This window comes from Capricornis sumatraensis, chromosome 20 (assembly GCF_032405125.1).
Source record: "Capricornis sumatraensis isolate serow.1 chromosome 20, serow.2, whole genome shotgun sequence".
NCBI classification, from domain to species: Eukaryota; Metazoa; Chordata; class Mammalia; order Artiodactyla; family Bovidae; genus Capricornis; species Capricornis sumatraensis.
This window is the reverse complement of record NC_091088.1, coordinates 59,184,699-59,211,844: the sequence shown is the minus strand read 5'-3', so window position 1 is coordinate 59,211,844 and position 27,146 is coordinate 59,184,699. Positions and strand designations below refer to the sequence as shown.

At 51.0% G+C, this 27,146-nt stretch overlaps 2 protein-coding genes across 3 annotated transcripts; one reads left to right on the top strand and one right to left on the bottom strand.

The window, feature by feature from the left end:
* Window positions 1-1,702: 1,702 nt before the first annotated feature.
* Window positions 1,703-13,422, top strand: SLC1A5 (solute carrier family 1 member 5). 2 transcript variants are annotated; one of them, XM_068991821.1, is made up of 8 exons: window positions 1,703-2,872; window positions 5,149-5,191; window positions 5,648-5,699; window positions 6,509-6,686; window positions 9,443-9,676; window positions 10,410-10,604; window positions 10,750-10,884; window positions 12,307-13,422. In XM_068991821.1, exons 1-8 carry the CDS (start codon window positions 2,304-2,306, stop codon window positions 12,539-12,541), a joined length of 1,641 nt encoding a protein of 546 aa, XP_068847922.1. In that variant the 5' UTR covers window positions 1,703-2,303; the 3' UTR covers window positions 12,542-13,422. The 2 variants fall into 2 exon arrangements, with proteins under 2 accessions (XP_068847922.1, XP_068847921.1); XM_068991820.1 differs by having other exon boundaries at window positions 5,648-5,695; window positions 6,520-6,686; window positions 12,307-13,418.
* A 4,325-nt stretch (window positions 13,423-17,747) lies between these two features.
* FKRP (fukutin related protein) lies at window positions 17,748-26,336 on the bottom strand. Its single transcript, XM_068992472.1, has 2 exons — window positions 26,278-26,336; window positions 17,748-21,753 (listed from the first exon to the last, which is right to left on the bottom strand). Exon 2 carries the CDS (start codon window positions 21,712-21,714, stop codon window positions 20,227-20,229), a length of 1,488 nt encoding a protein of 495 aa, XP_068848573.1. The 5' UTR covers window positions 21,715-21,753; window positions 26,278-26,336; the 3' UTR covers window positions 17,748-20,226.
* Between the last annotated feature and the right edge of the window lie 810 nt (window positions 26,337-27,146).

Sequence of the window (27,146 nt, the reverse complement as noted above, 5' to 3'; positions counted from 1 at the left end):
CCAGGAGAAATAGGAGATCACAACTGATTCCCTTTAAGGGTAGGGTCTTGAGAGGCAGGCTTGCAACTCCCAGCTCCCTTCAGGTGTGGCTTCAAGGTGAGTGACTTCCTCTGGCCATAAGGCCCAGTTTTGCCCATCTGGAGAATGGGTATATTAGTGGACCCAACCTCACCAAGCAGTTTTGGAGATTCCGGTGAAATCAGGCATATGCATTTGTCAAAAACCAGCAGGCGTCACTAATGGTTTGTGCATTTTGTGAAAAAGGACTGTGTACAGGGAATTCACTGGTGGTCTAGTGGTTATGATTCAGCACTTTCATTGCCCAAAATGTGGGTTCAAGCCCTAGTCAGGGAACTAAGATCCCACAAGCCAGTCAGCATGGCCCCAAAATAAAAAATAAATAAATAAAGAGGATTGCGTACAAATATCGAACTGTGATTAATAAATGCATCCTTAATTGTTTGGAAAGGGCGCTGATATTTGCAACTTACTTTGACATGTATCCAAAGAAGGTGAATGGGTAGATGGCTAGAGATAGATAAATGTATAGAAATTGTATATAGAAGTATGGTGAAATAACTCTAGACTCTAGGTCTGGGCTATTTGGATGTTCACTGTAAAATCCTCTAAACTTTTTTGTATCTTGAAAATGTTCATAATAAAAAGAGGAAAATATTTGGTGAAAGCAAAAGCCTTAGATTAAACTGAATTACCATTTAAAATAGATAATTGCAAATTACGTACCTGGGGGAAGTGGATTACAATCTTCAGTTCAGTTCAGTCGCTCAGTCGTGTCCGACTCTTTGCGACCCCATGAATCCCAGCACGCCAGGCCTCCCTGTCCATTATCAACTTCCGGAATTCACCCAAACTCATGCGCATCGAGTCTGTGACGCCATCCAGCCATCTCATTCTCTGTCGTCCCCTTCTCCTCCTGCCCCCAATCCCTCCCAGCATCAAGGTCTTTTCTAATGAGTCGACTCTTCGCCTGAGGTGGCCAAAATATTGGAATTTCAGCTTCAGCATCAGTCCCTCCAATGAACACCCAGGACTGGTCTCCTTTAAGATGGACTGGTTGGATCTCCTTGCAGTCCTAGGGACTCCCAAGAGTCTTCTCCAGCACCACCGTTCAAACGCATCGATTCTGCCATTAATCGACACGTGTGGGGCTCTGAACTGAGAACCTTTATTCTGAAAATTATTGACATCATTCAATCACTCCATTTTATTTAAATCTTAACCAATCAAGTGAGGGATCTGTATTTTACTTCGACATCGAGGAATTGGCAACGAGGAAAAAAAAACCGGAATTTAGGGCGGCAGGAGCTAAACAGATTTACACGATAAGCCCCCCGCGGATTACCTGGCACTTTCTAGATGATTTGGCTCCAGGGACTTCTGTGGTTTAAAGCCCCCAATCCTAGCCTTTCTAGGAGGAAAAACAAACCTCCTTCCAACGCCCAGCCCCTGCGGACCCCCCACGCCCCACCCAGACCCTGCCCCTGCCGCTGAATACAAACTCTGTTACTTCGCCTTCCCTCGGGGTGCCTTGGGCCCACCCCGCCCTAAGTCCCGCCCTATAAGCGCGAGAGCCAATCGCCAGCGGCGCTCTCGTCCCCGGCTCTCTCAGGCCTCGCCCCGGGATTCTTAGTCCCGCCAGCTTCCGCCAAAGCCACTCAGAGCCACGCGGCGCTCTCGGGAGGTTTGGTATAGGCTAGCAGCTGTTTACTCCCGGGGTCTCGGGCCACCGCCTTCGGCATCCCGGGGCTCGAATCTCTCCTCTTGGACCCAAGAACCTGGCTCCCTTCTTCCCGGAGCTCCGTCTTCTGGCCCCCAGACTCAGACTCCCCAGCCCCCTGTTTCCAGGACCCCGCCAATCGCCAGGTTCCCGCCTCCCGGATCCAGGCGTCCCGGATCTGAGCCACCAGGACCTAGCCTCTTGAAGACCGCCGCCGCCCGGACGTCTTCAACCCTTCCGGAGCCGAGGACCCCAGGGTCCCACTTCGAGAAACTCCCGTATTCCTAACCCCTACGGTCAAGAACGCCAGCGCTCCCACCTCCCAGCTTTCAGCGCCGGGCACAGACCGAGAACAGAGGAACCCCAGCGCCCACCCAAGGGACTCTCAAACAATTCAGCTTCTAAGAGCCAAGGAACTTGAGCGCTGTGAACTCACAACTGCAAAGAATTCTTGAAAGTTCTGGCCTCCGGACTCTGTTAAAGTTTTAAGGAACGTCAGCGTCCTGAGAAGGAACCCCAAGCCCTCCCAGCTTGCAGGCGCTAAGGAACCCCAGGGGCGTTCATCATGGTGGCCGATCCGCCTAAGGGAGACCCCAAAGGGTACGCGGCGGCGGAACCCACCGCCAACGGTGTCTCGACGTTGGTCCCCATAGAGGACGTAGGCTCGGTAAAAGGCGGCCGTTGCGGTTCCAGGGATCAGGTGCGTCGCTGCCTTCGCGCCAACTTGCTGGTGCTGCTGACGGTGGTGGCCGTGGTGGCCGGCGTGGCACTGGGCCTGGGGGTCTCGGGAGCCGGCGGCGCCCTCGCCCTGGGCCCCGCGCGCCTAGAAGCCTTCTCCTTTCCGGGAGAGCTGCTGCTGCGCCTGTTAAAGATGATCATCTTACCGCTGGTGGTGTGCAGCCTGGTCGGCGGCGCCGCCAGCCTGGATCCGAGCGCGCTCGGCCGCCTGGGCGCCTGGGCGCTGCTCTTTTTCCTTGTCACCACACTGCTAGCGTCGGCGCTCGGCGTGGGCTTGGCGCTCGCGCTGCAGCCGGGCGCCGCCTTCGCCGCCATCAACACCTCGGTCGGGGCCATGGGGCCGGTGGAAGAGGCCCCCACCAAGGAGGTGCTCGATTCGTTCCTGGATCTTGTGAGGTCAGAGTCCGCCCTATCTGGTGGAGGGGTGGGGGATAGGGGTGCTTCAGCCTGGTGGGAAGGGGAGTCGCCACGTGGACGGAAGAGGGGTTTGGGGTCCTGGGGTGGGGGGCCCAGGACATCTCCAGGGCCTCAGGAAAACGGGGTGGGATAGTTGGGGGGGCTCTGGGGAGGGTCAGGATAAGGAGGATGAGGACGCACTCCTGGAGGTTTCTAAATATGAGGGCTTGGGTGCGTAAAGGGGACCCCACAGGACAGTGATAGGCATGAAAGTCTTAGGAGTGATGCTTGGCAGCCGGGGTGGTGGGGAGGATGTGTTGGGGGGGGGGCCTAGGAGGGTCTCTGCTGTTAAAGGGGAGGATGCTGAGGGGATATTGGAAGGGAATCTTTGAGTGTTGGAGGGCCCCAGGATGAGATTTCTGGATAAAGATTTAAGTCCCCTGTCTGGATAAAAGTTTGGGGAGCTCTGCATCAGGGGGCCCTGAAGGACTTGAGGAGATTGGAGGGGACCCTCCCCCAACCAGGCCCTCTTCCCATGTGGTTCCCCCACCATGTGTCACGCAGACAAGCCAGGTCCTTTTCTGAGCCTCTCTTCCACGCCTAGTTCATCGGTGCTGGACCATGCACGCGGCCACCTGTGCAGCCTTACCATCCCATTTCCTGTTCTGTCTGGCCCCGGCTGCCCTCCGCTGGCACTAAGCTGCCCAGAGAGGGGGCAAATTCTTTTCCTTTGGGCTTTTGCTCCCTGCTCCTCAAGAATAGCTCTTCTCCCTTTTAAGGAGGGCGGACGGGCTGGGTCCACACGGCCTTGCCTCTGAGGGCTGCTGATTCAGTATCTCCAGGTTGGTTGGGGACTTCCCGGAAGTGGCAGAAGGAAATGATGAGTCACGGAACAGTGTTCCCCCCGGCCTCTTGGCATCAACGCAGGCTGATATTGGGGGAAGGCTGGGTGTCCAGAAGTTAACATGGGTGGGCACCTCCTGGCTCAGACAGATAGCTGCGTCCTGACCCAGCCCTGGCTGGCCTGGCTGAGTACAGGCTGACCTGCAGACAGGCACAGCCACCTGAAGGCTGTTTTTATGTGTACAAGCTTTGCTCTTGTGCCAGATCCACGTAACGCACTTGGCCAGTCACTCGACAACTGACCTGGAACATCTCAGAACCACCCAGCTTTATAAGCAGCTGACACACAGCTGGACACAGGCACACAGACACGCGGCTGTGCCATCTTACCGACATGTGGGCTTATACCGTTACACACACTGGGTACTCCCACCTTTTTAGCACAAACAGCCACTCACTGATGCTGCTGATCACAGCAACGTGTGAAACACTGCCTAAATACAGCTCATAGACACTCACATACACCTTCAGGGTCACACATCTCTAGACACTAACCCGTGCCACCCCCCCCCCCTCCACCAGCTGCGTACCCATGGCTTTGGTGAGACGGAGGATCTGAGGTTACCAAGTGGTTGGGACTGTGAAAGCAACCAGCAGGGCTCAAATCCCAGCTCTGCTGGTCCTGCAAGTTTCTTCACCTGTCAGTGCCTCAGTTTACTTTCCTGTCAAATGGGGGATGAAATGAGTTGATTTATATACACCACTTAGTCCAACGCCCATAGTTGCCTTGGCTGTTATTTTTGTCTTAACCTGAGAGACAGGGGGCCGCTGTCTGACTCCCTCACACACTCCATGGGGTTTAATGCATGCCGCTGTACCCTTAATCACGCTCAGACACCCTCACACAAGAGTGGTCGTATAAACAAAGATGCCTTCAGGACAGCACAGCCAATCCTTGTCACTTTCTCACCAACACACCCAGATCTTCCCCACACCCTGCAACCTGCCAGGCAGCCCCCTGGGCCAGCCCTTCCTCAGGCTTGAAGGAGGAAGTGGCTGATGCAAGATGTCCTGGGTATTGAGGCTGCTACAGGGGTGGAGCCCAGGTCCTGTAACCCTGCCCCAGCCAGCATGGGAAGCTGGCATTCCTCAGTGTTAATCAACACTCCCTTGGGGCTAGAACACTAGTCTCCTGGGGCCCCAGGAGTCCAGCTCAGACTCCCCACACCCTGGAAAAATGTGCAGGGCCAGGTCCATCTCTGCCTGGCTGAACCTGGCTGAGGCACGGTTGGGGACCACGTCTGGATACAAATGGGGCCGCTAAGGTTCCCTTCACTCCAAGAAGCCAACCCAGTAACCCTGATACCCCCTGATCTCCTGCCTTATCTAATACTCCCCCTCCCCCCCAACCCTGCCCATGTTTCTTTCTGCAGAAATATCTTCCCCTCCAACCTGGTGTCTGCAGCCTTCCGCTCAGTGAGTCTTCAGGGGTGTCCCTAGCGGTTGGGAGGGTGGGCAGGGAGGGAGATAGGCAGTCTCAGCCGCTGGATGCCTGACTTGGGGTGGCACCTGGAAAAACACAGATGTCTACCTATTTATAGCCATAGTGCAGGGCTCCCAGATGACCTATGAATGAAACCCATCCACGTCTCTCATGAGAATATGGGTTCTGAGCCCCGTCTGGGTTCTAATTCTAGCTGGGTGACCCTGAGCAAGGGCCTTTACCTCTGTAAGCCTCACAATGTCCACCTCTGGAAATTGGGGATATGAATGGTCCTACTGCAGTGGGGTTGATGGTGGGATGGAACAAAATCAGTATAAGGGATGCCTATGGGGGGCTTTGAGTATTAACAGAGCCAGGGTCGGATGGGGGAGCCTCGATGACAACTGCCAATGACAACTGATCCTGACTCTTCCCAACCCCTCCTGCAGTACACTACCTCCTATAAGGAGATATTGTTCAACGGCAGCCTGGTGAAGGTAAGAGGTGGGAAGGGTTGGGGTGGGCGGGGGGCTGCACCTTGGCCCATTGCTGTGGATTTTTTCATTTTGTTCTTACCCCTGTCTTGTCTGCCCTCAGGGTCTTCTAGCATTTGGGGTGCAGTCTGTTTTAAATTCTCTGAAGCCCCTCCCCAATTTCCGTCTTTTCTGACTTTCTGGAATCCCCCTTTTGCCCTTCTTCCTCCTTACAGCCATGCTCTGATCTGGGTTGTTATTCTCACCCCCACCCCCCTTCAGCCTGGCTTTCCAAAGCGTGAACCTGACCTCTCCTCTCTTCCACCTAAAGCCCTCTCATGCTCCTGAGCGCCCTCGGAAGAAAGCCCAGGCTCCTCGCCATAGTCCATCGGGCTCTGTGAAGCCCCACCCCTGCCCATCCACCCACCCAGCCCCATCTTGTGACACTGCCCAGCCCATTCTACTCCAGCTTCTTTCTCTTCTTTGAATGCCTGAATTAGAGTCATTTCTAGGTTGTTGCGTATTGTTACCACTCTAGAACCTTCTACCCCTTCCCCACTTTACCTTGTTCACCCCAGTCTCCAAGTCTTCGCCCTCTCCTCCAGGAAGTCCTCCTGATCCCTCTCCTCTGAATTTGGCAGCACTGCTTTCCTCAGTTCCCCTACTCCCTTGGGTTCTCCCTTGCCCACTCTGGGTGGTCCCTGGACCTGGACTATGAGCCATTGGAGGAAGAGGCCTGGGGAATGATCTTGTCTCTGCTGGGTCCCAGCAGTGCTCAGGACAGGCCCCCAGTCCCTGTGCAGGTTGACTGAATGGCCCCTCCTGACCCCATCTGTTCTTGCCCAAAGGTGCCCACTGGGGGCGAGGTTGAGGGTATGAACATCCTGGGCCTGGTGGTGTTTGCCATCATCTTTGGCGTGGCCCTGCGGAAGCTGGGGCCCGAGGGAGAGCTGCTCATTCGCTTCTTCAACTCCTTCAATGATGCCACCATGGTGCTGGTGTCCTGGATCATGTGGTAAGTGATGGGAGTGGGGACCTCTGTCCCTTCAAACCAGATCATCTAGACTCAAGTCTCACGTTGACTGTTCCCTGGCTGTGTGGCTTTGGACAAGTGACTTACTCTCTCTGTGCCTCAGTTTTCTTATCTATAAGACGACAGTGCTGTATTCCATGAGAGCTAAGACTGATCCCAGAACCTTCTTGAGCCTACTGCTAAGTCGCTTCAGTCGTGTCCAACTCTTTGCAACCCTTTGGACTGCAGCCCACCAGGCTCCTCTGTCCATGGGGATTCTCCAGGCAAGAATACTGGAGTGGATTCCCATGCCCTCCTCCAGGGGATCTTCCCAAGCCAGGGATTGAACCTGAGTCTCTTATGTTTCCTACGTTGGCAGGCAGGTTCTTTACCACTAGCATGACCTGGCACTGGAAGGTGACAAAAAGACAGCCGGGCTGTGGCCACAGCCTGGCTAACGCATCTCAGTTTTCCGGATTTCAGTGTCATCAAATGTTTGCCTTTGGGTCAATGATTGAGAATAGTGCCTGCTTTATAGGGTTATCATGAAGATGAAACGAGTGACTGGGGTGTAAGGAAAGCACTTAGAAAGTGTTGTAAATATCTCGCACTTACTGAGCATTCACTTAATGTCAGCTACGATTATTATTAATATGTATGAGCTTCTGTTAAATGGCCTCGGATAATGAGGAAAAACAACACATGCTGAGGCTTTCGGCTTCACCCTTGCCACCTCCCTCTGCCGTGTCTCCACATGGTGTCACGTTGATTCTAGCCCCCATCCTAGATTAGAAGGTCAGACATCAAGAGGTGGGGGACTTCCCTGGCGGTCCAGTGGTTGACTCTGTGCTTCCAGTGCAGGCTGGTGAGGGTTCAGTCCCTGGTTGGGGAACAAGAATCCCACATGCCATGCAGCATGGCCAAAAAAAGAGAAATCAGGAGGTGGGTTAGGGCTGCTGCGTTTTTACCCAATCTCCCTCCCTGACCTTGATTCCAGTGTAGCTGACATCTACAAAGCTGCTGTTGGAACTAATAGAAAAAGTTTGTTGTTTAGTCGCTCAGTCGTGTCGGACTCCTTGCAACCCCATGGCCTGGAGCCTGCCAGGCAACTCTGTCCATGGGATTTTCCCAAGCAAGAATACTGGAGTGGGTTGCCATTTCCTACTCCAGGGGATCTTCCTGACCCAGGGATGGAATCTGTGTTTCCTGCACTGGCAAGCGGGTTTTTTTTTTTTTTTTTTTTTAACCACCAAGCCACCTGGGAAACCCAGTAGAAAACACTTGGTGGTTGGGTCAGAGTAGGCTCTGCAGCTGGATAGCCTAGATCCCATCCTGGTGCTGCCACTTCCCAGCTCTGTGCCCTATGACATGTTATTTATCCTGCCATGCCTCAGTTTGCCCATGTGGAAAATGGAATTGATAGTGCTGGGCGTGAGTGAGTTAATATGTGTAAAGTTCTTGGGTCAGTGCCTGACCCATAGCGTGCCTACAGTAAATGAGCTTAGCTAGTATTTGTCAAGTAATGGTATAATTTCTGGGCACATCCCAGTGGCTAAAGTTCAGGCATTTGGCCAAACCGTGGTACACGGGTGGCTGGGAAATGGTGCTTTTCTTCTGTTACTAAAGAGGAGAAAGGGGGCACCTCCCTAGTGGTCCAGTGGTTAAGACTCCACGCTTCCAATGCAGGAGGCCTAGGTTCTGTCCCTGGTCAGGGAACTAGGTCCACATGCTGCAACTAACTCTCAGCACAGCCAAATAAATGTTTAAAAAAAAAAAAAGTAGAGGAAAAAGGGTTTGAAAACAAGTAGCTATAGTGATCAGACAGTCGAGGTGATGATGGGAGCCCTCCTGGCAGGGAGGCACGAGCAACCCCTGGGATCTTCACTCCAGGAGTTAGAATAAATCCCTGCTGAAGTCTAGTTGTGGTTTAGTTGCCAAGTCGTGTCGGAGTCTTGAGACCCCCCATGAACTATAGCCCTTCAGGCTCCTCTGTCCCATGGCATTTCCCAGGCAAGAATACTGGAGTGGGTTGCTATATCCCCCTCCAGGGGATCTTCCCAACCCAGGGATCGAACCTGCATTGGCAGGCAACTTCTTTACCACTGAGCCACCAGGGAAGCCTAGCTGAAGTCTATAGACTTCACTTATTGGGCACAGAAAGCTGTCAACTCATTTCAACTGGCATCTCATTTAATCTTCCCATAGTTCTTGTGAAGTTGGTAGCATTATGGGTCCCTGTTTTATAGACCGATTTGATTTTGCTTAATGCAATGATAGCTGCAAGAGTCTCAAAATAAAAGCTCCCTCCTGGGGTTGTGGTGAAGATTCCATCCTCTTCAAGGGCTCAGCACATCATAAATGCTTCATTCCTGGGAGCTGTCATTAAGACATGAGTCACAATCCTTATTTTTCATGGAGAGACAGTATATTGGTTTAAGTCATGTCAGCTGCTGTAACAAACCCCAGAAAATGTAAATGGTATGCATGGTGGGTGTTTCCTTCCTGGTCATGTGTTAAGTGCAGATCTGGTGGGTGAATCTACTCCAGGTGGTGATGGAACCATCCAGACTTCTTTTACATCCCACCAGCACCATGTTCAAGGGGAGAGAGTGGCAGATGACAGGGGAGGTGTCCAAACGTCAGCCCACGATGCAGTGGGCACTTCCTGACTTTAAGGAAGGCTGAGATGTGCCCAGCACAGTGCCTGGCACTGGGTGAGCACATGATTAGAGGTGGCAATCTGTCTTTTGGGTACTTAGGTACGCCCCTGTGGGCATCTTGTTCCTGGTGGCCGGCAAGATCGTGGAGATGGAGGACGTGGGGCTGCTCTTTGCCAGTCTCGGCAAATACATCCTGTGCTGCCTGCTGGGCCACGCCATCCACGGGCTCCTGATACTGCCCCTCATCTACTTCCTCTTCGCCCGCAAGAACCCCTACCGCTTCCTGTGGGGAATCATGACGCCGCTGGCCACTGCCTTTGGGACCTCCTCCAGGTATGACCTTGGGGTGGACCAGGACAGGATTTTTAAGAGTAGGGGATCTGGAGTGGGCATCTGATGTCTAAAAAGCCCTGGAAGTTTGTTTGTGGGACATGGGATCTGGGCACAGAGGCCATACTTCGGTATGTTTCTCATAAGGTCCTGGAAAACCCCTCTTCTTAAGAAACTGCTGTCTTGGAGATTTATTCCTCCCTTTCCAAGAAGCTCTCCCCGCCCCCAGGCCTGCCCTTGAGGGACTCTAGGACCCTGGATCCAACCTCCCTAAATCTCCTTCCACCCCTCCTGGGTAGTTTGTCCATCTGCTGGCCCTGTCCCCTCGGAACCCAACCCTCCCTACAGCAGCTTAGTCGAGGTCTGTTATAGGTAGAGGGAAGGGTTGTGAGTCAGCGAGCACTCAGAATTTAGGTATGAGTCTTTATGTGTATTTGGCGAGTAGTGGTCGGTACTCTCCCTGGGGGTCCTGGACTCTATATTTTGGAGTGTTTTCACTCTATGGGATCCCTAGTGCCTTCTCTCTCTGGGAAGAGAAAGGCATGGAGGGCTGGGGAGGGCTGGGGGTGTGGGAAGCAGGGGGGTCTAAGCTGGTGAGCCGAGCTTGTGCCCCAGGGGAGGCGCTGTGGGCGGGGCCTGACCCAGGGTGGTCAGGGGCGTGGCTTGGGCAGTGGGCGGGTCCCGACTGGCCCGGCCTAGGGAGCGAACGCTGACTCTGATCTGTGGTCCCTCGCAGCTCCGCCACGCTGCCGCTGATGATGAAGTGTGTGGAGGAGAAGAATGGAGTGGCCAGACACATCAGCCGCTTCATTCTGCCCATCGGTGCCACGGTCAACATGGACGGTGCCGCGCTCTTCCAGTGTGTGGCTGCAGTGTTCATTGCACAGCTCAACCACCGGTCCTTGGACTTCGTGAAGATTATCACCATCCTGTGAGTGTGGGGTGGCTGCGGCAGGGACCCCCGACCACCTGACCCCTCCCTTGACAACAGAGAAAACCTGGGCAGAGCAGCCGCCCCCCCGCAGCTTCTCCCACTACCCAGGGACCTCCTTGTGACCTCCCTTCTCCTCCCCCAGGGTCACGGCCACAGCATCCAGTGTGGGTGCGGCGGGCATCCCATCTGGAGCGGTGCTCACTCTGGCCATCATCCTCGAGGCGGTCAACCTGCCGGTTCACGACATCTCCTTGATCTTGGCCGTGGACTGGCTAGTGTGAGTGTGGGTTTGGGATTTCAGGGTTTGCTCAGGGGTACTCCTGGGGAAGGGAATGAGCAAGAGGGTCATTGATAGCCTCTGAGCAGAAGAGGAGAGGAAGGAAGGAATTCTAGAAGAAAAGGGAAAGGATCTAGAGTATTCCAATCAGAGGGAAGGAAGGGATCTTTGGGGTTCCAGAGTAGTTAATAGAGCAGACTCTTCAGTCAGGTTCCCAGATCAGCTGTTGCTGGCTATTATGACCTTGGACATAAGATGTGTAAGGTTATTACACATAATATTACACACAAAAACTTTATCACACATAAAAACTTAATCTCCTTGTGTCTCAGTTTCTCCATCTGTAAAATGAGATTAGTTTCTCCTGAAGGATTAGATAATGTAATAGAAGCAGCTTTCTTATAACGGTAAGTAGTAAGTGCTACATCACTGTTAGCTATCATGATGAAGCATTAGAACCTAAAAGATTAGAAGACAGTTTAGTTTCAAAACTTAGAGAGTTACCATGTATCTTAGCAATACCACCCCTAAGTTTAAACCCAAAAGAATTGAAAACATGGCCACAAAAACTTGTACATGACTGTTCATGGCAGCACCATTCATAATAGCAAACAGGTGGAAACAAACCAAATACTGATCAGTTGATAAATGGATAAGCAAAGTGTCCTATGTCCATACGATGGAATATCACCCAGCAATGCAATGGAATGAAGCAGTGAGAAAAACATACATAACATAGGACCCTTGAAAATATTATGCTAAGTGAAAGAAACCAGACACAAAGGACCGCATTGTATATGATTCCATTTATATGAACTGTTCAGAAGAAGCAGATGTATAGACAAAGTAGATTAGTGGTTGCCTAGGGCTGCAGTGTGGGAGGAAATGGGAAATACTTGCTTAATGGATACAAGGGTTTCTTTCTGCCGTGATGAAAATAATCTGGAATTAAATAGTGGTGATTGCCTAACTCTGAAAAAAATCTAAAACCCACTGAGTTGTATGCTTTTAAAGCAGGAATTTTATGATATCTGAATTAGATCTCAATTTTGTTTAATAGCATACACACCCACACAAAATGTATAAGAAGAGGAAGGAAGAAGATCCTTAGGGTTCTAGGGAGTTCAGGGGCCTGAGGGAGAATGTAGTATTTCAGAAGGAGAAAGAGGCATTGAGGGGTCTTCTGGGGCCCCCAGGAAAGGGAGGGGTGATTTTTTGAGGTTCCAGAAGGAACGAATCTTGTATTTTACTGGAAGGAGGATTGCTGGGGATCCAGGGAGAATGGAGGAGATCTTTGAGGTTCTAAAGCAGAGAACTGCATGATGGGGCCCTTGGGATTATGAAGATTTAGGGGGAGGGGAGTGGGGCTGGGGCCTGACCTCTCCCCTCCCACTCATTTCCCTGTCACTGTTCCCCCTTCAGGGACCGGTCCTGTACCATCCTCAACGTGGAAGGTGACGCCTTTGGGGCGGGACTCCTCCAGAGTTACCTGGATCGCACAGAGAAAAGCAACTCCGTGCCGGAGCTAATCCAGGTGAAGAGTGAAATGCCCCTGGCCGCGCTGCCGGTCCCCAGCGAGGAGGGGAACCCTCTCCTCAAAGGCTGCCCGGGACCTGCTGGGGATGCTGACACCTGTGAGAAGGAATCAGTCATGTGAATCCCTGTAGAGACCTTCCCTGCGCCATGGGGTTGCTCTGGACATTGGAATCACGGGGGATGGATGAACGGACAAACAAGGCCTTTTGGAGGGCCCTGACCACACACTCGGGAGCCATGGGCCTCAGCTTCCCTCCCTGACATCAGATCCGGGAGGCCTCGCTGCTGGGGTGTATGCTGCTTGAGTGTGAATGAGTGTGTGTGTGTGTGTGTGTGTGTGTGTGTGTGTGTGAGTGACTGTTTCCAAGTCTACCCAGGCCCCACCTAAGGCTAGGAAACCATAGAAGATGGAGAGGGAACGTGGCCTCCACACCCCGTCCTGGCAGCCTGCCTGGCCTTCCTGTCTCAGGGCACAGGGCATCATGGGAAGTTCTGCTCTCTGAGAGCAAGGATGTTCTGACAGGTTGCTGGCTCTTTTGCTGGTTATTTTGGTGGCTGTGGCTGCGTGTGTGTGTGTTCTGTGACTCTCCACGGTACATCCCACCCTGTCCCCGGGCCCTCTGTCTCCTCCACAATAGCAAACACTCCTTGGGGAAACTGAAGGGAGACTGCTAACACATTGCTGTTACTCTGAGGAGGTTTATAATAAAACTGTCCAGTCTATCTCATCAGATGTTTGTAAAAATTTGACTAAAAATGCTAGCTATGCAGAAAACAACAGAAAATACAAATAGGGCTTCATTGAAATGAAATATCTGCTTATCGAAAAACACCATTGGAAACCCCCATGAGATACCACTTCACTTGGCATGGCAGTGATCAAAAACAATACCAAGTGCCAATTGGGATGTGGAAGTGGATAGAGCCCGTGTTGCTGCTGGTGGGAATGCAAAATGGTCTAGTCATTTTGGAAAATCACTGGGTGACTATGAAAATGGGGTGTTTTAATGTCAAAGCATATATTAAAATATCTACTTAACCAGGAAGCTTGTGAGTCTCAGTCCTGGGAATGTACCCAAGAGAAAGGAAAGTTCCTATTCACCCAAAAACTGGTACACAGATGTTTAGAGTTGCTCTCCGTAATTGCCAAAACTTAGAAACATCAACTGGATTACTGGGTACAATCATCATTTGATGGAAGGCTCCTGAGCAAAAACAAAAACAAAACAAAACAAAATATATATATATACAGTCAATGCGATGCATCTCACAGATAACATTTTGAGTGAATGGAACCAGAAATAGTAAGTGCCTTATAATTCCATTTATATGAAAGTCTACATGCTAAGTTGCTTCAGTCATTCCCGACTCTGTGCGACCCTATGGACTACAGCCCACCAGGCATTTCTGTCCATAGGATTCTCCAGGCAAGAATACTGGAGTGGATTCCCATGCCCTCCAGGGATTTTCTTGAGGGATCGAACCTAAGGTGGGTTCTTTACCACTAGTGCCGCCTGAGAAGTCCCATGAAAGTCTAGAGCAAGCTAAACTGGTCTATAATGAGAGAGCTCAGAACAGCGGCGACTGACTCCTGGGTCAGGAAGATCCACTGGAGAGGGGATAGGCTACCCACTCCAGTGTTCTTCGGCTTCCCTTGTGGCTCAACTGGTAAAGAATCTGCCTGCAATGCAGGAGACCGGGGTCTGATCCCCGGGTTGGGAAGATCCCCTGGAAAAGAAAGGCTACCCACTCCAGCATTCTGGCCTGGAGAATTGCATGGACTGTGGCCGGCAGAGTAGGGCATGACCAAAGAGCAGGACATGGCTGAGTGACTTTCACATGAAGATCTATCCATTTGGAGAGGGCAGAAAGGAACTTTCTTTTTAAACAAGCTGTAGGGCATATGCCATCTTAGTTCCCAACCAGGAGTTGAAATTGCACCCCCTGCCTTGGAAGCGCAGTCTTAACCACTGGACCACCAGGAAAGTTGAGGGCAACTTTCTATGACAGGAAATGTGTGTCTTGATATGACTGATGGTTACACAGATGTAAACAGTTTGAAAAACATTAACTGGTACACAATACGTGGGTATTCTCTCCTAGGTATGTTAGCTTTTAGTTAAAAGTTTTGTACCACCAGTGGTAAATTCCTTTCCCACTGTAACCACCTCCAGAGTAATGCAGTTTCCTCTTGGTATCTTTTTTTTTTTTTTTTTTAAGTCTTTGCTGAATTTGTCACAATACTGCCTCTGTTTTGGTTTTTTGGCTCCTGAGGCATGTGGGATCTTATCTCCCCAACCAGGGATGGAACCCACATCCCCTGCATTGGAAGGCAAAGTCTTAACCACTGGACTGCCAGGGAAGTCCCTACCTCTTGATATCTTAAGTCTCATTACCCTAAAACAATGGCTTGCTCTTTTTTTAAAAAATCCCAATTTGCTGTTTGAATCAAAAACTTGCTGTGTAACTGTTAGCAGTCCTGTTTGAATCCCTGATGCGGAAGATAGCAATCAAGACTCACCTGTTCCAACAGGATCCTGTCTTGTGCATTGTTGAAGCATATTACTCATGACTGATATTCTCTTCCCCTCCCTGGGTTTCTATGTAGACTGCAGGTGCCTGGAGGCACCACCAATATGGATCCAATTATAAATGTTATCTTGTAACTTTGACCTTTCTGGGGAGCTATTTAGTTACATCTGATCATTGCTGTGTGACCCAGAAAAAAGATTCGTATCTGATTCTGTGCAAAACTGTATTGTGCACAAACATAGCCACTAATGAGTCCATTGAGTTGAAAAATTAATTGTTTTCAATGTTTTCTATTATGCCAAAATCCTCAGTGGGTAGTTATAGAAGTGTTTGATAAGAGTGTTGAATGATATTTAGGGAAATCATTTGGGGGTTTTGGGTGGAGAAAGAGATGTCTTATTTTCCTCAAAGGAAACAGTTATTTATTCTCCAATTTTCTATTTTGTGCTTTTGGGGGAATGGATTGGATTTGGGTGATGAGGGATGGCTGTTTAAACACCTACACATGTAATAAATTGCATATACAATCTATGGAGAAATTACATGTACATAGAAAGAATATGTAGTGGCCAAATTCTGCTTTCTGGAGGGGGTCAACATTATTGAGTTTAACTTACATACAATAAACTGCATCAATCAAAGCACACAATGGGAGGAGGTTTGGTTTTTGCCTTGAGAATTGTGGGATCTTAGTTCCCTGACCAAGGATCGAACCCGTGCTCCATGCAGTGGAAGCTCAGGGTCCTAACCTCAGGACCACCGGGGGAGTTGAAGGATTAGTTTTGACAGATACTTACACTCGTGAAAAACCACCACCACAAAACACAGTATTCCCACTGCCTCCCCAGATTTCCTCATGCTTCTTTGCAGTTATTTCCTTCCTTCACCCCGGGTCCAACCACCACTAATCTGCTTTTGATCCTGAAGGATTTCCTTTTGTCTCTTTTAGAATTTCACAGTGGCAGAATTGTACGGTATGGAGCTTTTTGCATCAGCTCCTTTGACTCAGCATAATGCTTTAGAAATGTAGTCATGTTTTCACACATATCAGTAGTTCATCCCTCCCCCGTCCACCTTAATCACAGAGAAGTATGTATACATATGTATGATGTATACAGCTTATTTCATGTGTTCAAGGACATCGCATCGTTTCCAGTTGGGAGTTGCCGGGCATAAAAGTGCATCTGTAAACATGTCTTTGTGTGCCATTCGCTTTTCAGACCAAATATTCTGTAATGTCCAGTAGTGATACTACAAAAGAGATGCTACTTAGTAAACGCATTGGCCCGTCTGACAGCCACTGAGACGTTTCCTCCCACCGTGCCTAGTGTTAACCCTGGGCTGCTGGGTCAGGGGGAGATCTAGGGAGGGGGTCCCCAGAGAGCCAGGATAATAGGGGATTCTTGGTGGTCCAGCAGTCGGGGCTCTGCACTTCCACTGCAGGAGGCATGGGTCCCATCCCTGGTCTGGGAAATAAGATCCCCCATGCTGCGCAGGGACACAAAAACTAAAGTAAACAAAAGGGGCTCTTGGCAGGGACCATTTACCAATGAATTAATAACCTGCAAGTTAATGCTTTTGTGTTTAAACCACAGGCAGGGCCACACCAGTGCTTGTGCTGACTTGCATGTCAGCTCTAGGGAAGACTTCTTGGTTCTCCTCAAATGAGGTTCATAGGTAATATAACCCACGCACACCTGATATTAAAAATGATTCCAAAAAGCAGCAAGGTCCTGCTATGCACCAGAGAACTAGATTCAGTATCCTACAATAAGCCACAACAGAAATGAATGTGTGTGTGTGTGTGTGTACAACTGAATGACTTTGCTGCACAGCAGTGATTAACACGACATTGTAAATCAACTATATTTGGATCAGAAATAAAAATTTAAAAAGCAAATCCTTTCACACACACAAAATAATCCCATATTGCCCAAACTGAAAGAAAAAGGAGAAATAAAAGAATAGGAATTTGGGACTTTCCTGGTGGTCAAATGGCTAAGAATCCACCTTCCAATGCAGGGGAAATGGGTTTGATCCCTGATTGTGGAACTAAGATCCCACATTGCGGTAGGCCGCCCTCTTTCCCTGGTGGCTTAGATGGTAAAGAATCTGCTTGCAATCCAGGAGACAAGGGTTCGATCCCTGGGTGAGGAAGATCCCCTGGAGAACGGAATGGCTACCTTAGCTTCTTGCCTGGAGAATTCCATGGACACAGAAGCCTGGCAGGCTACAGTCCTGCCAGGGGTTGCAAAGAGTCCGACACGACTAAGTGACTAACTCTAAGCCCGAGAGCTCTAGAGCCCATGCTCCACAATAAGAGAGGCCTGTGTACCACAAGGAAGACCCAGTGCAGCCAAAATAGCAAATAAATAACAACTTAGAAAAAACGATAAAAATTTATAATGTGTATTTCAATATGCAGATATGTGGGGCCACCTCCCCAGAAGCTGAGAGAAACCAAACATTTACACCTGTAAAGTAGGCAGCTCCCTAGTTGGCTATAAACACGCAATGTAGGTGTCGAGTTACTGAGAACCAGGTGGAACATGATTTTTTGATATTGTTGACAATTCCTGGCCAAGCTTTGAACAAAACCTGATACTTCCCTCATCTTTCATGGTAGTTGCACTTCCTGGAAAATTCAGAACTAGTGAAAGCCGTCCAAAAAGGACTTTGTGTTTGCCCAAGGATAGTCTAGTTCTGGGCTTGGATAATTCTTAACAAGGTTTTTCCAAGTAGGGCTAAAATTTCGTTCATTTGTGCTAATGTGGATGGGCTGGTTGTTGAAATATTGAAAAAGCTTCTGTTCTGGCTGGTGAACAGTATAAGAGTAATTGAGAAAGCAGTAAAATTCAAAAAGACAAATTGCAACAAACTTATTAGTTCAAGTTAGTTGTGATGGGTTTTCTGTCATTCCATTACTTAGCTGAATATAAAGATATTGAACAGACAAAGTGATTACACAATATTTTAAGGGCTAGAAAAGTCTCAAATGTAATTGCTATTAGTTCAGGAACTGCAAACAGAGAATTCGAAAAAAAAAAAAAAACACCAACACACTAAGTTTGAGTCTAAGAGAAATTCTTTATCTACTGAGATCTCAAGTTTCTAATGATTCTCATTTAATGGAAAGTTGCTAGAAGCATTTGATATGGTTCCTTTCTCAAACCACAGCTAAGAAAAGGTTGTTTTAAATATATATGTACATATATTTTATGTATATATGCATATACAGCTGTGTCAATCAAGAAGTCACACTAACAAATTCTAAATGAAACAAAACCATTACAATAATTTAAGTGATTTGAGCTTCAAGTTACGTCCTTAGCAACAAGAAGTATGGATATATAGATAATTTTGATCATTTTGAGAATTAAAAAATATTTTTAAAATGTGATGCATATATTGATTTATATATTTATATTACCATACCAGTTGCAAAATATTTTGAATATCACCAGTCCTTCATGAATGCCTGATGGGACATCTTGAAACAGTATGTGACAAGGGTCCCTGCTTCGTTGTGTGCAGGTGCCCTGCATATAAGACATTTCCCTGGACTGTGCAGAGAGCCAAGAACACTGTCCAACCGCATCGATAACCTGAATCATCTCCATAAGTTTCCAGAATGTTCCCTGGGAACCCAACAGACTGCCAGCAGTTGGCAGGTTCAGTGGTTAGAAACAGAGGCTGCATTATAAGAAGTCAGGCTTGGGATGTCTGAGCCTCTGGAGATTGGGCCGAAGTGGCATTTAGCTTCTCTTGCTGGTGAAGCCTTCTCCTCCAAGGGCTTCACACCCGTTCAGAGAAGCAGTGACTTGCCTAAGGTCACAAAGAAAGACAAGAGCCACACTTGGTTCTGACTCACAGATCCCTTTACTCCTGCGGGTTGAGGATCACCGTTACCTAATTCTCGGGTGCATACTGAGGTGCAGGGAAGCAGAGTCCCTCGTGGCCCAAGTTCATAGTAGGAGGACGCAGCAGTCCTTGGATTTGAACCCAGGCCTCTCCCTTTTCAGAGCCTGTGCTCTCAAAGCCAAGTGCACATACCCAAGGGGTGTGCAGGACATGTCACTGGGATAAGGCTGGTCAACAAAGCCCTCTCTTTATTTATTTAAAAATGGAATAATTTGAGCTGTATTACTAATACACAGAATGCTAGTATGCCTGGATATAATTTATCAATAAATACACATATTGGAGGTACACGGCCAAACAGGATTTCCTCTGAGGCACCCGATCACCAGAGGAAGGCTGCCACTGCATCACCTGCTAAGTGGTTTGGCTTCCCCAAGCCCCCACCTTGGGGTACCACATCTGCAAAGACGATGTGGGCAACGGCAGTGAAGTCTCCAGACTCACAGCCTGGGTTCGAGTCCCCGACTCTGACACTTCCCAAGCTGTCTGACCTTGGACAAGTGACTTTATCAGTTTTCTCCTCTGTAAAATGAAAATAAGAGCAGCTCTCACCTCAGACGGTGGAGGTGAGGGGTAAGTCAGTTACCCCGTGTGAAATGCTGAGAACGAAGCCTGATACACAGTAAGTGCTCAGTAAATATGAGCTATGAGGACTGTTCACCCTGCCTTGCGAGTGGGCGAACAGGCACAGAGAGCTGAAATAACGAGGTAACAGTTCAGTGGCCTGGGGCTGGCATCCAGAACCATATCTGCGTCTCTGAGCTCCGAGCCTGCTTCCTTCTCTGCAAGATGGGGTGAATAGCAGCATGCACCCCCCAGGGCTCGCCCAGGAGGGAAGGAGGTCATTTTCTGAAAGAAAAAAAAAAGGGTGGTGGTGGTGTGCGGGTTTGTTATCCTGTCCAGCCAGGCGCAAGAGACCAGAGAGAGAGAAGCCAAAGGCTCAAAAGACGTGAAAGCCAGTGGAACACAGGTCCTGGGCTTACAGTCGCTTTGGCTCCAAGGTAGGACAAGGGGGCCCTCTAGTGGCGAAAGCAACCCAACAGCCAAGCGTCCTGGCCTCTGCGCTGGACTCCGAGGATTTGCGCGGAATACCGAAGGAAACCCGAGACACAGAAAAATTGCAACAAGACAGTCTGACCCCATAACCTACACGCATATTCTCCTTCTCTTTCCAAAACTCTGTCCCAGCCCCGGAGCCCCGGTTCTGGAACTCTTGGGTAGGGCACATCCTTGACATCCGTGGCTGGGCGGTTTCGCATCAATGTCCCGCCCACCAAACGCCAGCTGCACCAAGCAGAGGACAGCGCCCCGTGCCCCAATGTTCTCCGGACGCCAGGAGCAGGCGCGGCAGCTTCAACTACTTCCCCCCAAACTCAGGAGTGCCGGGTTGGGATATTCGGGGTTCTCGATGACCCCAGGGCCGAACTTGAGCTCCAGGAAGCGGCGGTAGTTGTTAGGCGCCTGAGCCATGAAGCCGGCAAAGGGCAGGGGCACGAGAGGTTGCAGGAAGTGTTCGGGGAACTCGACATCCTGCCGGTGGTCCAGCCATGTGTCCTTGGTCATGACCCCGTTCCGGGGGTAGAAGGGCCACAGGTCCACGTGCAGGTGGTTGCTCTCGCTGTACTGCACACGGAAGAAGTCACCCTCCACCGCCTTCTCCCACACGAAGCCGCGCTCGTCTACCACCGAGCCTGCCTCAGCACCCCGCAGCTGCTCGCAGTTGCCCACGTCCTCCAGGTAGATGCCCAGGTCCACATCGTAGTCCCATGGGATGATGTCCCCGTGGCGGGCGGCCCCCAGCAGTGAGCCGCCCTCTAGCCAGTAGCGCACGCCGGCTGCCTCTAGCACGCCCACTACGTAACGGGCCGTCTCGCGCAGTGCGCGCAGGCAGCACGGGGGCGTCCAGCGCTCCTCGTACAGGTAGGCCGGCGTGTCACCCACCACCGTCCCGAAGCAGCGCGGGGTCTCCTTGTTGCAGCCGAACCACTCGAGCCGCCCGCCCTCCCAGCTTACCAGGCGGATGCCCAAAGCCCGCAGCAGCGCCGCCCGCCGTGCGCGCCCCTCGCGCTCCGCCTTCCAGCGCGCGTGGGCCGTGGCCAGCGGAGGCTGGCGCGCCGCGCCGAAGGGCAGGTCCAACATTTGCACCGTCCAGCCGCGGAGGGCGGTCTGCAGGAAGAGGCCGATGCCCACGGGCCGGGCCAGGGGCGCCGAGAGATTGAAGAGGTCGCGGGCGCGCAGGAGCACCACGGCGTCCCCGTCCAGGGCATCGCAGCGCGGTGCGGAAGGTGCTGGGCCGTAGCGGGCGGTCCACTCCCGCAGGCTGACGTTCAGGGCCAGGCACCGGGCCGGGTTGGTTGAAGCGACGGGAGCGGCCACCAGGCGTGCGCCGCCCGCTCGGAGCACCTCAACCATGCGCTCCAGCTGGCCTGGTGCTTCGGCCCTCGCGCCGTCGGGCACCAGGGCCACGTACTCGGTGGCCACATAGGTCTCCGGGCGCGAGGCTGCGGCGGGTCGGTCCAGGGCGGGCTGGAGCAGCGCCAGGCGAACGTTGGGAATGCGCGGCAGGGCCAGGGGCGGGTAAGGGAGCGTGTCAGCCACCACCACCATCGGCTGGGCGGGCTCTTGCTGCAGGAAAGAGTCCACCAGCTCGGGTATCGCGTTGTCAAAGGCCTCGAACTCACGCACCAAGATGGTGACACGGGGGCCGGAGGCGGATCCACGGCGGGAACCCCTGGTCCGGGAGCTCCTGGGCTGGTGATGCAGCCATGAGACGTAGAACAGGACCAGAAGGTTGAGGGTGATGGCGGCTGCCAGGGCAGCCTGGCAGCGGGTGAGCCGCATGGGGCTGAAGTCAGGCCCTAGCTGGGCTTCCGGGGTATCCTGGGGTGATAAAAGGGGAGACTGGAACTGGTTGTCAGAAACTCCCCCACCCATCCTCAGCCTTGTCTTCCTCTCCCAGCCCTTTCTTTATTTTTCAGTTCTGACTTTTCCTCCTACAGGAAGCCCTCCCTGATCCCAGGCTGAGTCATGCAACCCCCTCTGGTCTCCTTCAGCCTCCTCCAGGTTCTCTGACTCTAGCTTACCACTCTAATTCATTACGAGTAGGGACCAAGCTGTGTGAGGGGGGTCCAGAGCCTGTCTTGGTCCCTGTTGGGTCCCCACGGCCACCCAGCCCAGAGCCAGGGACACACTAGATGCTCAGGAAGTTTTTATCGAATGAACCACCTTCCCGTTTTCCTTGTTCAATCCCACCCTTTTATTCATTGTCAACTTCTTCAGTTTCGGGTTCAGTTACAAATGCCCAGACCCCTTCATTCCCTGCTCTTACCCCAGATCTTTCCTTCCTTTCCCTCCCACACTGTAGCCCTGGGGTCAGAGCTGTGGCCATCCAGCCCCTCTCCCCTGCCGTCTCCTTCTCACTGCCTCAAATCCTGTGCCATCTGGCCATCTCTTTCCTGATGATCAGCCAGATGGTTCTGCAAGAAAAGCTAGAAGTTTTAAGTCAGAAATTCCAATTTGTAATGTTGGCCACTAATTAATTTTCTTTTTTAATGGAATGGGTCAAACTCACAGCAACAGGAAGTAGATAGTGGTTGCCAGGGACCATGGGGGAAGGAGAAAGGGGGAATTGTTAAGTTAATGGGAATGGAATTCCAGTTTTGCAAGACAAAATTTCTGGAGATTGCCTCCCCAATAGTATGAATATACATAACTCTACTAAACTATACACTTGAAAACTGTTAAGATGACAAATCTTGCTATGTGTCTTTTGTCACAATTAAAAAATCATTTTTTAAAAAGTAGAGTACATGCATGCTAAATCGCTTTAGTCGTGTCCAACTCTTTGTGACCCTATGGACTGTAGCCTGCCACGCTCCTCTGTCCATGGGATTTTCCAGGCAAGAATACTGGAGTGGTTTGCCATTTGCTTCTCCAGGGAAACTTCCCGACCCAGGGATTGAAACTGCGTCTCTTACGTCTCCTGCATTTGGCAGGCAGGTTCTTTACCACTACAGCCACCTGGGAAGCCGCTCTCCCCACCCCCAAAAAAGTAGAGTGGGCTGCATCAAAGGAAAGGCTGCGCTCCACAGCGCACCATCTACGGTCCGTTCACTGGTCACATTTCTAGGCAACCCCCAGGTGGCGCTGTCTCCCTATCCTCATCACAACTTGAAGCTTGGGCGGGTTTCCAGCATAAAAGGAGTAACTAACTCGCCCCATTTTGAGCAGATACTCAAGAAACAGTTTTCCGACGAAGGATCATCTTAGGTTCAATCCTTCCCAGAAGCGGAGACGTTAGAGACCCAGCTAATCTTCCTCCCTCCTGAGTACTTCTGACCCCTCCTCTTCATTCCCCCAGCTCCTGCTTCAGTCCAGGTTCACCGAGATGCCCACTCAGCCTCCTCCTGGTTTCCTGACCAAGTCCCTTCCTCATGGTAGCCACAGGGGTCTGCAGAGAGCACACCCTGACCTCTCCTCCTCTTGCTCAGAATCTGCCATGGCTCCCTAGTGCTCTGGGGAGAACGTCCAAGTTTCTCACAATGTCCCACAAGGTGTGACCTGCCTGCCCAGCCCTGTCTCCTGCCACACTTCCTTGAATTCTGAGCTTAAGCCATCTTGGGCTTTGCTTCTGACAGGTCTTATTCACCCCTACCACACACGATTTTTAAATTTTTTCTGGCCATGCTGCCCTGCTTGTGGGAGCTTAGCTCCCTGACCAGGGATTGAACCCCGGCTCACAGCCGTAAAAGCTCAGAGCCCTAACCACTAGACCACCAGGGAATTCCCAAACAGGCTTATTTCTAAGCCTTTGCATATCCTGTTCCTCCTGCCTGGAAGAGTCTCTCTTGAACACCTTCTCCCCATGCCTCTCTTCCTCTGGAGAACTCCTGCTTATGTTCAGGCTTCAGCTCAAATGCCCCCCTCCTCCAGGAAGCCCTCCCTGAACCACCAGCTGAGTGAGAAATTCCCTCTAGGCTCCCAGAGCCCTTGGGCTGCCCGTTCTGGTTTGCCACTGTCTGGGAATGGGTCTGTCTGCCCCCACTAGACTGTGAGCCCAAAGAGGACAGAGCCAGGGCTGTCTCGATCACCACTGTGTTCCTTGCACGCAGCTGGACACCAAAAATGTATTTGGGGAAAAGATGATGACCGGGGGCATGGTTTCTGTGTGTCTGTGTAGCCCACTCAGGTCCTCAGGGCTGCACTGGGGCCATGTACCTGGGGCCCTGCCCTGGTCTCCCTGTCTCCTCTCTTTCACCCACCAGGAACACCCTCCCATCCCCTTCAGCCATCCAGGCCTGCTTGTCCTTCTCTGATCCAATTCAGATGATGCTTAAGAATCTGCGTTGCACTTTCAGAGTGACTTGTTATTCTTCAGGACCTTGGAATTGCCTTCTGGACCTTCCATGAGCCCCTCCTTCCTTTCACCCTTCAGCATCTATTTGTGGAACTCTTCAACATAGAGGGCACTGTCCTCGGCACTGGGGACCCAGCCGTGGAAACATAAAAGACAGACAAGACTCCTAAGCTTGGACAATGCACTTTACAGTAGGGGAGGAAACTTTAAACCACAGAATGTTCGGGGTCTTAAAGACCTGAGAGTTTCAGCACTCAGGTACATAGAAGCACAGAACAGACCCTCAGGTGGTTCCAGAACCGTCTACCAATTCTAAAGAGACCATCCTGGGATTTCCCTGGTGGTCCAGTGGTTAAGACTCTGCGCTTCCAATGCGGGTTCAATCTCTGGTCAGGGAACTGAGAATTGCACGTGCCGCCGTGTGGCCAAAAAGTAAAAATGAAAAATTGAGGATCGCTTGGCTTCACTTACAAAAAAATAGAGACCATCCTGTCGCTTCACCCTTGTCCTCTATGGTCTGGGTCCCCCTCGGAGCCCAGAGGGATCCTGTTCGACCTTGAATTAGATCCTGTCCTGCCTGCATCTGCTCTCAAACCTTCTGTGGCTGGAGACTCACTCAAATGGAGGGCCAGAATCTTCACTGGGACCCACAAGGCCCCACGTGATCCCTGCCCTCTCCCACTCAGCTGCAGCTTGTTCCCTCCAACTGGACGCTCTCCCGGCCCAGCAGCAGCTGGATGCCCCCCACCCCGCCCTGCCAGCCATCAGATCTTGGCCCCTTCCTTTGGCAACCCTACTTAAAGCGCCTCACCCTAGCACCCCCATACTTCCTATGTCTTTCTTCCTCTCCCAGTAGTTCTCATGTAGATGTGACTTATCTTGTGTCTTGCTTTGTCTGTTCTGTTTCATGTTGTATACCCGGAACATGGCTCAGTACCCTGCCCACTCCAGGTGCTCAATAAATTTGCGTGGAAAGAATGACTGATTCCTCTTATTCAAATGGGGAACATGAGCCCCATAGAGAGGAAGGCCAGAGGGAGCAGAATCCAGGTCTCCATCCCCTGGCCCTGACTCTCACTAGGCACTGTCTGGCTGACTCTGGGCCAGGAGGTGCCCAATAGAACACAGGACAGGAGCTGGTTTCTCAGAGACCAGTGGTGTGAGAGCCAAATGAGGAGGCGATGGGACCAGTGAAGAAAGAGGACTCATCTTGTTCTGTGACAAGGTCAGTCTTGGCTTCCCCAACTGTAAGGACTCAAAAACACTGGGGCCAAGGGGATGAAACGAGGCTTCTGAAAGATCATAACAGGATCATAATAATATCAACAATTCTAGCCACTCATGATGTGCCAGACTGTATTCTAAGCATTTTACCAGTATCAACTTATTTAATCTTCACATTTGATCACATTAAAAGATGAGGAAACTGAGGCACAGAAAAGTGAGGTCACTTGCTCCAGGTCACACAGCGGGGAAGTGGCAAACCCAGGATTGGATTGGGAAGCTAGGTTCAGAGTTGTGATTTTAGCCAATAAACTTGGCTGTCTCTGTTGGGTCCACAAAGATAGTCCAATTCAGCCCATCCTCAGTGAGACAACCCTCTTTTCCCAGTCCTCACCTAACAGGCTTTCAAAGCTGAATATGGCCCGTTAATTAATTAACTCGTCACTCAACAAACAGGTATTTATTGAGTGTCCTCTGTGTTCTGGAGACCCGGGATGAACCAGACAGTGGTTGGGCACGTCCTTCCAGAGGTTGCAAGACAGACAAAATCCCTACAAACAACTTACAGATAGAGCAGGAAAACAAAAGGGGGTGTGAGAGAGAAAAAGTGGTCAGGTGAGGAGAGGACTGTTAAGCCGAGACTGTCCTGCCATTGCCCACGAAACAGTGTAAGGGGATCTATGCTCACTTCAGGCCAGGCTTCACCTGGCTGCAGCTGTAGAATGGTAATGTAATGGATAAAGAAAACATCTGACGTGTGGAGAAACCTTTGGGGACAAGGGCAGTTTCCTTGTGAGTGCTGGTAACACTGAGAGATTTCTTACCTTTTAGGTTGCAGGATAAGGGAGCTTCAGGGGAGCGGTTCCAGCCCAGCTCAGCTGCATCACTGAGGAAGGAGAAACCAGGAGACCCCAAATCAGTCAATTTCACACAATAGAACACAATTTCATCTCACCTACAAAAGTGAGATGGGAAGGATGTCATAGCAATGTATAACCACCTCTTCTTTCATAAATGTGTCCAGCAAGGTAAGACTAGAAGTGACAGGTGTTACCATGACAACCCCTTCCCTAGATCCACTCCATCCTGAGAGACAATCTTAAAATGTCCTTTACCTTGGTGGGTCCTAGGGTCACTGGAAGGGGGACTGCCCCCATTACCATAGTAACCAGGACTTGGCTTTGCTTGTTTCTCACCTCTCTGGGGATGGTCCAGGCCTTGTAACCATAGCAACTACTTCTCAGCAGAGCATCTCCTCTAAATAAAAACACCTGGTTGGTTTGGTCCACAGACCTCCCACGATGGGAAAGGGGAGATGGTTACCATGGTAATGCAAACTGTGTGGCTGGGGGGAGGGGCTGGGAAAGAGCTGCTTCCCTCAGCACTGTCCTTGGGGCTGGGGTCCTTTCTACCTGAGTGCTCGGTGAGGTTGCCATAGTAACCGATGTGGGTAGGGGCATAAGGACCACCAGAGACTTGGGTTACCTTAGCAACCTCTTCCTGGTGCAGGGCCAGGAGAGAGTTGGAGCTCCATAACCACAAAGGTGGAAGGGAGAGGAGGCTAAGGGTGTTCCAGATTGGGAGGAGTTACCATGACAACCGACCTGGGCCAGAAATCAGGATGGGGCCATTGCTGAAACCACCCCTGGTGGTCGTTCTTTCCCTCAAAGAGTGACAGTGATTGTGGAGGAGT